The 13,834-nt window shown below is 60.9% G+C and overlaps 2 protein-coding genes across 5 annotated transcripts; one reads left to right on the top strand and one right to left on the bottom strand.

Moving 5' to 3' along the window:
* Positions 31 to 2,001, top strand: GPX3 (glutathione peroxidase 3). Its single transcript, XM_021410518.1, has 5 exons — positions 31 to 227; positions 818 to 971; positions 1,066 to 1,183; positions 1,366 to 1,465; positions 1,546 to 2,001. Exons 1-5 carry the CDS (start codon positions 147 to 149, stop codon positions 1,750 to 1,752), a joined length of 660 nt encoding a protein of 219 aa, XP_021266193.1. The 5' UTR covers positions 31 to 146; the 3' UTR covers positions 1,753 to 2,001.
* TNIP1 (TNFAIP3 interacting protein 1) lies at positions 2,125 to 12,949 on the bottom strand. 4 transcript variants are annotated; one of them, XM_021410513.1, is made up of 19 exons: positions 12,828 to 12,842; positions 11,411 to 11,537; positions 8,183 to 8,353; positions 7,429 to 7,551; positions 7,224 to 7,303; positions 7,063 to 7,131; positions 6,075 to 6,266; positions 5,799 to 5,893; positions 5,636 to 5,717; positions 5,352 to 5,444; positions 5,184 to 5,249; positions 4,935 to 5,066; positions 4,733 to 4,861; positions 4,466 to 4,588; positions 4,177 to 4,302; positions 3,753 to 3,833; positions 3,451 to 3,645; positions 3,273 to 3,363; positions 2,125 to 3,031 (listed from the first exon to the last, which is right to left on the bottom strand). In XM_021410513.1, exons 3-19 carry the CDS (start codon positions 8,322 to 8,324, stop codon positions 3,006 to 3,008), a joined length of 1,845 nt encoding a protein of 614 aa, XP_021266188.1. In that variant the 5' UTR covers positions 8,325 to 8,353; positions 11,411 to 11,537; positions 12,828 to 12,842; the 3' UTR covers positions 2,125 to 3,005. The 4 variants fall into 4 exon arrangements, with proteins under 4 accessions (XP_021266188.1, XP_021266191.1, XP_021266189.1 ...); XM_021410516.1 differs by having other exon boundaries at positions 5,352 to 5,441; XM_021410514.1 differs by lacking the exon at positions 12,828 to 12,842 and adding an exon at positions 10,658 to 10,815.

Genomic DNA, 13,834 nt, shown 5'->3' with positions numbered 1-13,834 from the left:
CCCCCCCCCCGGCCGGCGCTTGGCCCGGCCCCGCGGCCCCGCCGCTATTTCCCCGGCGCTGGACCGGGTGCGGGCAGAAGGCGGTGAGAGCGAGCCCCTCCGTGCCGCTGTCCCGGGGGTCCCCGCACCCCCCGCCCGCCCCCGACATGGGGTGCCGAGCCGCCTGCGTGCTGGCCGTGCTGCTGGCCGGGCTCGTCCCGCTGGGGCAAGGCCAGGAGAGGGAGAAGGTAAGGGGTGCGGGGCCGTGGGTGGGTGCGTGGGGGCAGCGCGGGGAGAGGGGGGGGGCAGAGCGTTGTGCCCCCACTGCGCTGTCTGGGCTGGGCGGTGCTCCCAGTGCTGGGTGCGCGGAAGGCGGCAGGATCCGGCCCCGGAGCGGCGGAGCGCGCCGTGACTCTGTCCCTTGCCAGCTCCCCAAATAGCTCCTTACGGTGCCGGGCGCTGCGGTGGGCACAGCCGCCCGCTCCCCGCGTTAACCCCCGCACCGCGCGGCTCCGAGCGGGGCCGTCCCCCGCTCAGCGCCATGCGTCCGTCCCGCGGCGCCGCGTCCCCGGGGGAGCGCCGTTGTCCTCCCCGCGCTGGCACGCCCGGCTGCTGGCTGCCCTCTTCGCCTTCCCGGGGTTCTGCGGGCGGGTAAACATCCCCGGGCTGCAGCAGCCGCTTCTGTGAGATGGGTCTGCACGCATCTGCACGAGCGCGTGCACCTCCACACGGCACCCACCCTGCTGCCGTCACACGTCCCTCGTGTCCTGCGTGGTGGCCGACGCTGTCGTGGCACCGTGACGGCCCCCAGCCCGGCCCCACAGCCCGCTCCCCATAGGTGAAATGCTACGACTCCGTGCGGGGCACCATCTACGACTACGGGGCGCTGACCATCGATGGGGACGAGTACATCCCCTTCCGAAAGTACGCGGGGAAGATGGTGCTCTTCGTCAACGTGGCCACGTACTGAGGGCTCACCCTGCAGTACCTCGGTAAGGACCCGTAGCTGTCCTGCCCTAGGGATGGGGTGACACCGATGCAAAGAGCCTAGGTTCCCCTAACTCACCCCCGGCTCTTTGCATGCAGAACTGAATGCACTACAAAATGAGCTGGGGCCCTACGGACTTGTTGTCCTGGGCTTCCCCTCCAACCAATTCGGGAAGCAGGAGCCCGGCCAGAACTCTGAGATCCTCCCCGCGCTGAAGTGAGTAGCAGGGATGAGAAAGGCGGGGTATGGAAAGGCTGTGGGAACGGGGGAGGGCTCATCCCCAGCTGGGGGATGAGGTTTTGGGGTCCCCTGCCCAACATGGGGATGAGGTTTTGGCATCTCCTGCCCATCCTGCGGATGACGTTTGGGGTCCCCATGTGTCACATCTCCCCCCGCAGGTATGTGCGGCCAGGAGGTGGCTTCGTCCCCAACTTCCAACTCTTCCAGAAAGGGGATGTGAACGGGGCCAAGGAGCAGAAGGTCTACAGCTTCCTGAAGGTGGGTGCTGTGCCAAGGGTAGGGGGCAGCACCCAGATTTTGGGGTCACGCAGCACTGATGCATCCCCTCCGCTTTGCAGAACTCCTGCCCTCCGGTGGCGGAGGAGTTCGGCAACCCCAAGAACCTCTTCTGGGAGCCGCTGAGGAACCACGACATCAAGTGGAACTTCGAGAAGTTCCTGGTGGGCACCGACGGCGTGCCCGTCATGCGCTGGTACCACCGCGCCAACATCGCCACCGTCAAGAACGACATCATCGCCTACATGCGGCAGCAGCGGGGCCAGTAGCCCCACAGCTCACCCCCCTGCAGCCCTCGACCCGGCCCTGGGGAGCAGAGGACCACATCTCCATGAAGGCCTGGCCTGAAAGCCCCCACCATGGGGTGGGCTTGGCCCGATCCCGCCTGGGCGTGGTGCAGCCCTTTGGTGCATTCAGGCTGCCCGCGCTGTGCAGGGATGTGCTCCTCTCCCAGCCCCAGGGGCTGGCCCCAAATGCTCCAACCCCACAGCAATGCCAAATAAAGGCTCTGCAACCGCGCTGTCCCGCTTGCTCCCTGTCACCTCCACAGGGTGGGATGTGGTATGGGATGTGGTCAATGCCTCCCAAGGGGATGACAGCTGCACCCCCCCCCCCCCCAGCCAGAGTGAAGCGTCTCCAGCTGGAAATCTCCGTGTGTTTATTAATTACAGCACACACACATTTATCACTACAGCTCTGAGTGCTGTGGGCTGAGCCCAGCCTCCTCCTGGCCGCCCTCGCGCTGGGTCACTGAGCGGGGCAAGCGCTCGGGTTTCAGTCCAGAGAACAGAAGGGAAAAATAACAGGCAGCAGCCAGGCAGGAGGAGCGCTGCCGAGCAGCACTTAGAAACAAGCACAGCTGCTACTGGCGTGCGCATGACACCGACGGTTGTATTTTTTCCCCTCCAGCTTTGTTTTCCTGGAGCAGGATTGGCCCCCAGGGAGCAGGGGGAAGCGTGGGGCTGAGCCCAGGGCTGGGCAGGGCTCAGACAAATGAATGTTGACTGCTTGTGCAGCGACTGGGTTCATGTTTTGCTCTGGACACGTGGCTACATCTGAACAAATCTGGGCAAACAGTCCGAGACAACTCCCACCTCGAGTCCTGCATCGAGGCTCTTCCGGCGAAAACACACTTTTAGAATGAAAACAAATTCAGTTCCAGTCCTTAAATAAATACATCACCAAGCACCCTCAGTGCGGGATCCATCTGGCCACGGGTGCTCCCAGCGCCAGGAGGGGACCGCTGGTGGAGATGCTCTGGGAACAGAAGGAGCGCCGCTCCTCTTCCTGGCTCAAGATCCCAATCCCAATCCTTCAGGTGGAAGGAGATGGCCGTGCCACCCGCAGTCCCTCTGCCACCACTGCGGCCTCTCCGGCCTCAGGTGTGCATCCACCGTATGCAGACGCAGCGGGCAATCAGCCGGAGGAAGGTCCTAGCTCTACGTACACGGGCACACACACACATCCTGCTTCTCTTCTGCCGTCAGCCCGCATCGCAGCACAGTGACGCCGCTCCTCAGCATCACGGCAGCGCAGGACCTGCCTGGTCTGGGACACAAAGGACACGGCGTGGTGTCAGCACTGCTTCTCAGCCACCACTCTGGCTGTGTGACACGGGGACAGGAGGCCGGGACGTGCTGCAGGCCCCCAGGGGGATGTGGTGCAGGACAGCAGTGGGATGCCGCCCTCAGGGTCCAGCCCACACCACCCATTCCCACTCCCCCTTATGGCACTGGATGCTCAAACCCATGGGATCTGAAGGGATCCCCTCCACTGGGCTCAGCCTTACCCATGTCCTTGGGGACGGGTTTCACCCCGGGCACTGCTGTGGCATTCTGGCTGCGGGCCATGGCGCAGGGCGGGCGCCAGGGGAATTCCGGCTGGAAGAGATGGGAATGGAAACAATGAATGACTGTGCATGTGCATCACGAGCCCCAGACCTGCTCTGTGCTCCCCATTGTCCTCACCGGGGAATAATGGTGGAAGTTCTGTCCCGGCGCGTGCTCGCCCTGCAGTGCTGGCGGGTAGCGGATCTGCTGCCACTCGTCATAGCCATGGTACATGGGGTGAGGCATGGGGGGGCTGTACTGGTACTGGTACACGGGGCATGTGGGGCCCAGCGGTCCTGGCACTGGGTCGGGGTGCAGCCGCTCTCCAGAAGCCTGTGGGGGGCCAGCAGAGATGCTGAGAGCTCGGGGGCAGCCCAGAGCAGTCCCAGCCCCAATCTCGTGCCAGCCCCTCCACCGAGAAGCGCTTTCCCCCATCTCACCTGTTTGTGCTGTTTCAGCATCTTCTTCAGCTTCTCCTTCTCTTCCTTCTCCCTCTGGCAGTCGTCCTTGGAGGCACGCAGCTGGGGGCGAGGGGTTAGTGCAGAGCATGGGGAAGGAAATGCTGCAGTGCCCCAAACCAGACCCACAGGGAAAGTACAGGGGGCAGAGAGGAGAGCCCTAAACCCCTCCCCATGGGCACAGCTGGGCTGGGGAGATCTCTGTGCCAGGAAGGATGGGAGGGCAGTGCCACCCACCCAACAAACTCCAGCCCTTGCATCGGGCTCTGGCAGGGACAAGTGGCAGCAAAACCACTGCTCTGTCCCCTCTGTCCCTCCTCATCCCCTGCTCTGAGGTGTGTGACAAGGCTGTGACACTGGGGACGAGCATCTCCAGCTCGTCCATGAAGGGTGCAGTGCTGCTCACCTGGTTGTTGGACACGGCCAGCTGCTTCTGCAGCTTCTCTAGCTGCTGTTTCAGCTCCTCCTTCTCCTCATTCATCCTCTCCCTATCACTCCGCTCCCGCTGGAAGTCCTCCTCGAAGATCTTCACCTGGTGGAAGGCAGAGCGCTGGGTGCACCCGGTCGCTGTGTTATGGTCCCTAACCCCAGTGTCCGTGCCAAGCCTTGGGCACGCATGGTGCCATCATGGCCCCTCTGGTGAAGGACTGCAGGACACTGTGCTCTGCTCTCTCTCCCACCCCTTCTGTCCCTACCTGCTGCTTGAGCAGCTCATTCTGGGTCAGCAGCTCCTGTGGTGGCACCTTCCCGGCCGGCTCCAGAGTGCCAGCGAAGATGGGTGGGGGGGAGGCCTGGACGTTCAGGGCCTCCTCCAGTGCCTGGAGAGGGAGAGGGTTGCGAGTTAGAGTGGGTGACATCTCTGGGGTTGCATCCCTGGAGAGCCCATGGGGATGGGGTGGGCATCATCTGATGCTGTCACCCCGCAGCAAGACGGTGGCAGGGGCCACTCTGCAGCTCCCTACCTTGTTCAGCCGCTGGATCTCCTTCTCCTGGTACTCCCTCTGTCTGGTGACCGGCACCAGCTGCTCCTGCAGGAAGCGCATCCTCTGCTGCAGGTCCCGCACCTCCATGCCCAGCCGGTCCTTCTCTGCCTGCAGGGATGGGGTCAGCCAGGGAAGGGTGATGGGGTTGGCAGCCGCCCACTGCTCTTCCCAGGGTACTTGCCTCCTCCGTTTCGATCCGGGATTTGGCCAGAAGCAGCTTGCGGTCAAAATCCCTCTGCTTCTGCTCCCGCTCTGACTCCAGCTCAGTCAGCGCCCGCCGTGCCTCAGCCAGCTCCTGGTGTAGGTCTGTCATCTGCCAGCAGGGAATGAGAGGATGTTGGGGTGGCCCCAACTCCCTTCCCCACTCTGGGTCTCCTCAGAGCATCCCCTGTGCCCAGCAGAGGTGTGCACCCTGAGCCCCAAGCCCTACCTTCTGCTCATACTTCTGCTTCATGGCTCGGAAGTGCTGGTCCCACTGCTTGTTCACCTCCAGCAGCTGTGGGCACAGAGTGCTGTTTGCAGGAGCCCACCCTGTGCCTCCGCAGCCCAAACCCCGCTTCTCCTATGGGCTGTGCCTCGGTCCCAGCCTCATCCTCACCTCCCGGCGCTGATGTTCCAAGATCTTCACCTTCTTCTCCTTGGCCTCCAGCTCTCCTCTGCCCGCTGCCTTCTCCACCACCACCCCGCTCTGCTGCAATGCACACACAGGGACCTCAAGGCTTCTGCAAGCCGTTTCCCTCTCCATCACCAACCTCTCCCCTCAACACTCTGAGAAGTCGCACCAGTCCTACTGTTACAAACTGGACAGAACTAAGACTAGGCCATAGGCATTTCTGCCTGGCCCCTGCCCAGCCCTGCCTGAGGTCCGTGCTCTCCCCACACCTGCTGCTGCTCGGCTGCCTCCCTCTTTGCGCTCTCCTGGTTGCTAAGAGTTACCATCCTCCGCAGCTCCTGGTTCTCACACCTGCGGGCAGAGACCCCTGGGGTCAGTGGGGAGAAACCCCCAGGGTGCCCCATCCACCTCCCCAATGCCGGCTGCCCTTACCTGAGCTTCTCCAGTGCTTGGTTTCTCTGCTCCAGGTCCCTCTCCAGCTTGGTTCGCAGCTCCTTGTTCTCAGTGTGCAGTGTCTCGCACAGCGTCTACGAGGTGAATAACAGCAGTGTGAGGATCCCCCTGCACCCAGCATCCTGCCTTTACCGGGATGCCCACCAGGCACAAGAACCTCTGTCATTCCCAGCTGCAGGCGGGTGCCCAACTCCACCAAGTGGAAAAAAGGGAAAAAAAAAAAAGCGGAGAAATAAACATCCACGCCTCACCCACCTGCAGGAAGGACGTCCTCTGCTCGTTCTTGTGCACCTTGGAGGCCAGGCGCTTCAGCTCAGAGGCCATGTAGCCCATGCGCACGAAGACCTGGTCCTTGCTGGCCTCGCGGGTGCAGCCGCTCAGCGTGCTCTCCAGCTGCTGCAGCTGTGGCAGAAGGTTGGCGTCCTCGTGGGGCAGCGGCTCCAGCTCCTGCACGAAGCTCTGCATCACCCCCTGCTCAGGGTGCCCGCTCCTTCCCCTCGTCCTCCCGCATGGCTCTGCGTGTCCGCGGCGCACCGCGGGATTTAATGCTGCCCTGGGGAGCGCGCATTGGGCACACCCTGCGGCGTCACGGCACACCCCCACCAACGCACATGGGGTGTCCCCAATGGGCTCATCCTCCTCTTTTTGTGGCATCACCTAGGAGACCTGTGGCAATGCTGGCACAACACAGCCTGACCTGGCTGACTCTGCGCTGGGAACAGGTTGGCACACCTTCACTGCACCACTCCCAGCCCCACTGACTCATACCCGCCCTCGGGAATTCCCTGGGCATCCCCTCCTGTCACAGCCTGTCCCCATGCCCTGTGCCCAGAGATAACTGCCCTGAAACTGCCCCAGGAGGGTGTGCTGCAGGGCATGGCCCTGGGATGGCATGGTGAGGCAGGGTATGGCTGTAATGCTGGTGTCACTGTCCCTGCCCTCGCCCCTTCTAGAGCACATAAAGCTGCAGGAGATGGAGGGGACAGTGCCAGCCAAGGGGACATTCAGCAAACAGCACACACTGTGCCTGGGTTGGGGCAGGCCCTGCCAGCAGTGGTGCATGGCACTGGTCCTCCCACTGGCTCTTAGAGGGGAACACCGAAGCATCCAGCTCCTTGGGCTGTCACTGTCATTGTCACAGCGCATGACAGACACATCGGTGTGCACCTTGCCCCCGAGCCCGCTGTGCACCATGAGAAACCTTGAGCCGTGCAGTTCCTCCTGCCCACGCCCCAGCACTCACCGCTCTGCCGCTGTCCTGGGGACAGCCCTGTGCTTCCACAGCCACCACCTCAAACTCCGATGAGGAGCCCTGCAATGGGAGCAGCGTGGTCAGCCCCAGCTGGGAGTGGCACAGCCCCCGGTGCATCCCCCCTTCTGCTCAGCCCCACTTTCAACACTCACACTTGGGGATTTCCGCGTTCCTGTATCCGGCTGGGCACTGCCGGGGGCAGCCAGGGCAGAGCTGGGCTCAGGGCAGGCGGCTGCAAGAGGGGAGAACGGGCACATGTCAGCCCCTCATGAAAACCCCCTTCACACTCTCTGCCTTGCCCCGAGCTCAGCTCCTGGGCTGTCAGGTTCCCCCCACTCAGTGAGCTCCATCTCCAACCTCCAGTTTCCACCAGCTCCTCCAACGCGGACGATGCTATCAGCATCTTGTTGTCCTTCACGAGCTCCTCCGCCTTCTGCCGCAGCTTGGATGCCTCCACCTGGGACTCCTCCAGCAGCTCTCCTGGGGGGCAGCAGGAGGATGCTCACCAAGGGTACTCCGCAAGGATGATCCCCCCTACCCCCAGTGCCCGCACTGCTGCAGCCCCAGCCATCAGCACCAATCCCCCTACTTGGGTACGAGGTCCGTTTTTCACCCAGGAACATCTCCTCCTGAACAAATCCCCGGGGCCAAGCTGTCTTTGTGGCTCACAGCCGCAGGTTCCTCATACTGATGCATGGAGGATTGGTTTCAGGAGGTGGAACATCAATACTGCATTTCTGCACCTCCCACAACAGCTCAATTTAAGCCTGGGTAATGTACAGTCAAGGCTGCAAGCCTTGGGGCAGTAAACAGCGTGAGCCCCGGTCACGGGGATCAGGAGGGAGTTCCACATTTGGCTGCTGAAGCAGGACTCAAAAGCAGAAGCTGGGTCACGGGACTGAAAGCAAAATACGGGGTGGGTGGGAGAAGGGGGACAAGGAGGAAAAAGGGGGTGGCACAACTGCAAAACACCGCAGGAACTCAGAAAGGTCTCAAGTCCCTCACATCCCACGGCGAAAAGGCCCATGGATGCCGCACAGGCTGCAAAGTTGAGGCTGCCCACAAACCAAACCCCATCCTCTGGGTCTGGTATCCACCGCGCAGTGATTACCGATAGACTTGATTCCCTGCATCTTCTCCTTCAGCCGGGTGTTCTCCTCCATCAGCCGCTCGAAAGCCGTGGATCCATTCTCCTCCGTGCCCCCGCCGGGGTCGTAGATGCGGTAGGGCCCCCTCCCTTCCATGGCCGCCATTCAGCCGCCCACCTCCCAGCCCGGCATCCCTGCAAGGAACATCACGTCACGCTCCTGCCCCCCGGCTGGCACCGCGGGCCCCACTGCAGCACCGCACCAGGTGAAGGCACTGCCCTCTGCGCGCCCCACTTGCGCCCGCCCCGTGAGAGTGGCAGCACTGGGGTGACTCAGGGCCACGAGAGCTGTCACATGCGGTGGCACTGCTGGCGGTCCTCGTGCCGTGCCGATCACAGCTCAGCAGACACAGGGGTCCCCACGCAATCCCAACCACCTGCATCGCTGCGGGGATGGAGGCCCCAGTGGATGCCGCAGCTTTGGGCATCACCTGCATACGGCAGGGTGCTGCTAGTCAAGGAAAACATCGGGGGTCGGGCTTTTGTTTTCCTGCAGGAAGCTTTTTCCTGCCAGGTTTGAAAGTGGTTAAAGGGATGGAGCCTTACAGTGAAGTCACAATTTCCATCCATGCAGCAGGGCTAACAAACAATGAACCAAAGCAACATACAGAGCCTGACTACATCACACTGGAAAGCCCCTCAGATGGAGATTTCCGCAAACAACTGTCACCAAACAGAGGGAAACGAGAAAAAAAAACAAATCCTTCCACTCTGCTCCCAAGTACTGTGCATGCTGCAAATGAAAAGCTGTGTGTGTGTGGGTGTCCCAGTCACGCTCCTTGCATTCGTGGCAGTGGGAGCAGGTTCCCAGCCCAGGTGTTGCCCTTGGGGGGCATTTTCAAAGAGGAATCCCTGACTACAGACAGGTGACCATGCCACATGCCATCCAGGCAGGTCACAGCGGTTGGTGACCGCCCAGGAGCAGCGGGGACTTTCCAGGTGACAGCTGCCACCTGGCAGCATCCACAGCAGGAGCAGCAATTAGCACTCACCTTGTCAGGATGCAATTATCATACAGCTCATCTGACAGCAGTGGCATGTCCCCTGCAGGGCGATGGCACCGCAGGTGCCCCACTCGCCTGGGCAATGTGCAGGATGGGGACAGCAGCACACACAGGCTGGGGACCTGGAGCTGTTTGGTCACCATGTGCTGCTCCAGGTGCAAGCATGGGGCTTTCAGAGCAGCTGGTCAGCACTGTGCTCCTGCAGCCAGCAGCTCGCTGGGCATGCACACCGTGTTCCCTGTCCTCCTGTCCCCTGCTCTGACCCTGTACACTAGGGGATGTGACACGAAGCATCCCAACACGACCAAGCACGCAAACCAAAGCCTCCAGCCTCTGCTCATCCCCGACTCCCACAATTCTATTGTGGATTTCCCTACCCAAGAGCCATCCCAAAGACTGCAATGGCCGTAACAAAACCACAGCTGTAAAGACTTGCAATGAAAATCCCACATTTCACTGAAAACAGGGGAGGAGAGAGAATAAAACAGATGTGACAACAGCCAACCCATGCAAATCTGCTGGGTTTTGAGTAGGGTGGATGTTCTGATCTTATTCAAACCACTGAGGTCCTCCCATGACTCCTTGCTGTCCATGGGATGCTCACGGGGAGGAAGGCAGAAAGCCCTCTGGCAGAGGTGCCAGGAGGTGTGAGCAAAGGCTGCAGTCACCGCTGGGGTTTCGGTGCCTGTGGGCAGGTGCTGGGTGCACACGGGGCAGCAGGACCTCGGGGTGGTGAATTTTGGTGACAGCTCAGCAAAAGCAGAGAATGACAGAGTGGGTGGGCAGGGAGACTCCCGCGTGTTTATGTAGCTTGGGAGCGAGGCAGCACCGCAGCCATGAGCTGCAAGGTCCCCATGCAATGGGAGAGGACACAAAGCATGTCCCCTCCGTGATGTGCCAGTGCTCAGGAGGATGCTGGCCTACATCCCCATCCCCGCAGCAAAGCAAGGCTTGCTGCAGCAGCATCTTGGTGCTGCCTGCTCTGTTCCTCTCCCCAGAGCCTGGAGGCTGTCACACGCGGCTGTGTCACGGCTGTCACCACGCTTGGAAGCCTGCAAGGCTCAGCGCTGCCATCCCCGCTGCTCTGCACAGCACCGGGGCAAAGCACACTGCTCCCATGCAATCAGCGCCAACAGCAGAAGGCTGCGAAGCTCTGCTAGCAAAGATCCCCCCCCCGGCACCCAGAGCGAAGGGATTGTTGTTCTCAAAGCACTGAGATCTGCAGTGCTACAAGAGATGGTTCGGCTGCCTCCACCCACGCTGTTTTGCACCAGCTGTTGGCAAGCAGCAGCCCACAGCCCCGTGCCAAACGGGTTGGGCCGAAAGGGCATCTTGCAGAGCCAGGAAGGATGCCAAAGGATACCAACAGCCCCCCCCCCCCCCCCTTTTGATCGCACGCTTCGCAGAGCCACACAGATGGCTCCCAAGGACGCACCTTGCTGGAACCTTCCTGCCTCCAGAATTCGCCCTGTGCTCAAGGTCCGTTCTCACAGCCCAGCTGTCGCCGCCACAACCCGTACACAAACGCGCACTTTGGCACGACGCGCGGCAGCACGGCGCTGCCCCTTTGCCCAGGAGGGTGGAAACAGCGAGCTGCGGGGGGAAAGCGGCGTTTGCTGCGCTACGGGGTGCAAAAGGTGCGCATCACAAATCCAGAATCGGGGCACGGCATCCCAGCGGAGCGCGGCACCTGCTCGTGTTCCAGCCCCCAAAGGCCCATAGCAGTGAGCAGAGCCGTGGGGTGTGGGAAACCCCGGGGTTGTGCAACCCAGCGCCGGGGCGGGGCGAGCTCCGCGATGGGGCAACGTGCGGCACGCAGCAGCGCCGAGCACGGAGCCCAGGGCCCGCCGGGGCTGTCAGCAACGGGAACGCTCCGGAATGGACACGCTTGGGGTGTTCGGCACCGGGGAGCGGTGAGCGGCACCCAGCACCACCCCGCCCCGAGGGGAAACCGAGGCACGGCGTCACCGCGCGACGGACGCGCCGAAAAAAGCTCACCCCAAAAGCAAAGCCTGCAGGAGGACAGCCCCGGGGATGTCACCGCCGCACGCAGTCACAGCCCCCCCGTTTCAGAGGAAGTCGGGTCAGCGTCCCAGCAGAGGACAGCCGTGTCCCTCCGGGATCGCTCCCACCCCCCCCCCAGCCCCACCGCCGCGCGGAGGCACCGAGCCGCTCGCTATGAGCCCACCTGCAGCCGCGGGGCTCCGGCGCCGCTCCGCCACCAGCGCGGGAGGAGGAAACGGGGCAGCAGCGTTGGGCCCGCCCCCGGGAAATTCCCAGCGTGACGGACAGGCGTCGCAGCCAATCGGAGCGGGCTGCGGGGTATAAAGAAGGAGGGTGGGGGCGACTGGGACAGTGCGGCTGTAATGGCGGGTGGTGGGGTGTCTTTGCGGGTTAGGGGCTGCGTTCGCTGCTCGTTCTCGCTCTTGGTGGGGGGCTCTGAGGGATGCGGGGTGCCTCCCTCCCTCCATCTGAGAGGATTCTCTGTGAGGGGAGAGGCAGGCCTGAGGCTATCAGTCTCTCAGCTGGCTTACAGAGAAACAAAATGGCTCCTTGCTTCCTGAGGGCTGGTGCAGGCCTCTGCTGCGGGGTCAGGGGGTGGGTGCCGAGGAGGAGCTGGGGAAGGGGCTCTGCTGCAGAACCAGGCTTTCCCCCTCGGTGTGAGTCCTGTGGGATGGCAGCGTGAGGCTGACCCCATCCTTCCTCACTGGCTGCCAGGGCAGGAAGAATTCCCCGCTGAGTCTAATTACAGAAGAGTGATTACAACCTTCCGGCTGCAGTGTCAATTACCAGCAGCCCGCTGTCTCCATGCTGCTGACTTGTTTGTCGCCTGCTTGCAAACAACAGCGATCAGCTGGAGGAGCAGGAACCGCAGGGAACGCCTCTAAACTTCAGCAGTTCTCTGGGACTTGCTCAGTCACTACCTGGTTCTCTGCCCTGGTTTTGCTATGAGGGAAGTGTTAGGTATTCAATAAACAGAGAAGCTCTGCTGTAAGCAGCTGTTCTCTTTCTGTAGGGGCCTGCTGTGCTCTTGGGGTGGCCTTCACTTGGAGCTGTTTTCCAGCCGGCCCGCTCCTGGCTTCCCTAGCCTCTATGCTGTTCCATTGTTTCCTGGCAATTTGAGGTTTTGGGGCACTGCCTGGGTTATAAAAAGTAAAAGAAAACAAATTCCGTTCCCACCAAATTCAACGCCCTGCCTGTTTTGTCTCTGAGCAGGACGTTGCCCTTGAAGCCTGGCTGGGTTATGAGGGGTGCTGGGACCCTGATGTGCTGTGTGAGTGTGCCATGTCCAAGGCCTCGTCAGGGAATGGGATGAAGAGCCGAGCAAGCAATGTTTCCCTTTTTTTCCATCAGATTCCTTGTTTTTCCCCCAGAGGCTCAGCTCTGTTCTGTAAACCCTCAGAAAACTTGTCTTCCGAGCTAAACATAATCCCACAGACCCAGAAAGTATCTCGTTTATAAAACAGCGTCCCAGTGTACAACAAATAGCCAAACCCTCTTCTATTTCCCTGAAAGCAGAGAAGGTGGCACAGCTCTGAGCTGACAGCCGAAAGCTGCCTGCCCTCCCCTCCACCCCATCCCAAGAAAAGCATCCTGCTACTCACCTGGCTGGGCACGAGGAGCTCCTGGAGCGAGAGCCTTTCAGTCCGGGTGCTCTGCTGCGATCCTCAACTGCAGGAAGACTGGCCCAGCTGAGTTTACTTTTAGGCATGGAGAAGGGGAATTCCCCATGATGGAGGCCCCAGACAGCCTCTGGGTGGTTTTGATAGGCAGCCAGGCACCACTTAAAGGGCTCTTCTGTGCCATTCCTTCCACGCTGAGGGGCCACTGAGCAGTGTCAAGTATTAGTCAGCAAAAGGGAGGTGGTCACGGGGGCTGTGATTCACTTTGAGATTATCAGAGAAACTGATTACATCATTATCATCATTTGATTTCTGAGCTATTTCGCCAGGTTTGCAAATAGTGGGTGCTTCTCCCCAGGGAACCTGCTGCATCTTGTGATGCTGCTGTTGTGCCACATGCATTTCTGTCCTGTTTTTGCCAATCTCTGGAGCCAAAACAGGAGAGTAATTCCATTTGGGAGAGCAGGGAGGAGCTGTCTCTGCTGGGGAAGCTGGACAGTGCCAGAACTGCAGGGAGTCCTCAGTGACCATCCACTGAGATGATCAGAACCAAGGCTGGAGCTGGCCAGTGCTGGATTAAACACCAAAGATTTATGTTTCTATTTTAGAAGCTGAGTGCAGCTCCTGAGCTCCTCACCTGTGGCCTCATTGTACCTGTGTGCTGCTGGGGCAGGAGCTGGCTCATTGACCTCCCAGTGGTCCTGGAAGCAAAGGGGTGTTCCCCAGCACCGTGCATGCACCCCATTGGCTTCCTTTGTGTTTTCCCCAGCTGCTCTTTGTACTTCTGCCTGAGGTCACCAACCCAGGTTGCCCCAGGACAAATTTGATTCTGAAAACAGCGATCAGGACAGGACTGCTACCAGAGGCTTGAGGTCTTGTAGGTTCTTCCTCATTTCCTTGGTTCCGTTGTGCTCACAAGAGAGAAAACTCATAGAATTGAAGAGTGGTTTGGGTTGGAAGGGACCTTTAAGATCATCTAGTTCCAACCT

Source organism: Numida meleagris, chromosome 12 (genome assembly GCF_002078875.1).
Source record: "Numida meleagris isolate 19003 breed g44 Domestic line chromosome 12, NumMel1.0, whole genome shotgun sequence".
Lineage (NCBI taxonomy): Eukaryota > Metazoa > Chordata > Aves > Galliformes > Numididae > Numida > Numida meleagris.
This window is presented reverse-complemented; position numbering and strand designations above follow the sequence as displayed.

Bases quoted from the DNA above. Each gene is read 5' to 3' on its own strand.
- TNIP1 (XM_021410515.1), bottom strand. From the start codon at position 8,324: ATGGCGGCCATGGAAGGGAGGGGGCCCTACCGCATCTACGACCCCGGC. The intron at 5,445-5,635 runs GTGTGGGGAGAG...TGTGCATTGCAG, and splicing joins AGGCAGCCGAGCAGCAGCAG to CAGAGCGGGGTGGTGGTGGA. The intron at 3,646-3,752 runs GTGAGATGGGGG...GGCCCCCCACAG, and splicing joins TGCTGAAACAGCACAAACAG to GCTTCTGGAGAGCGGCTGCA.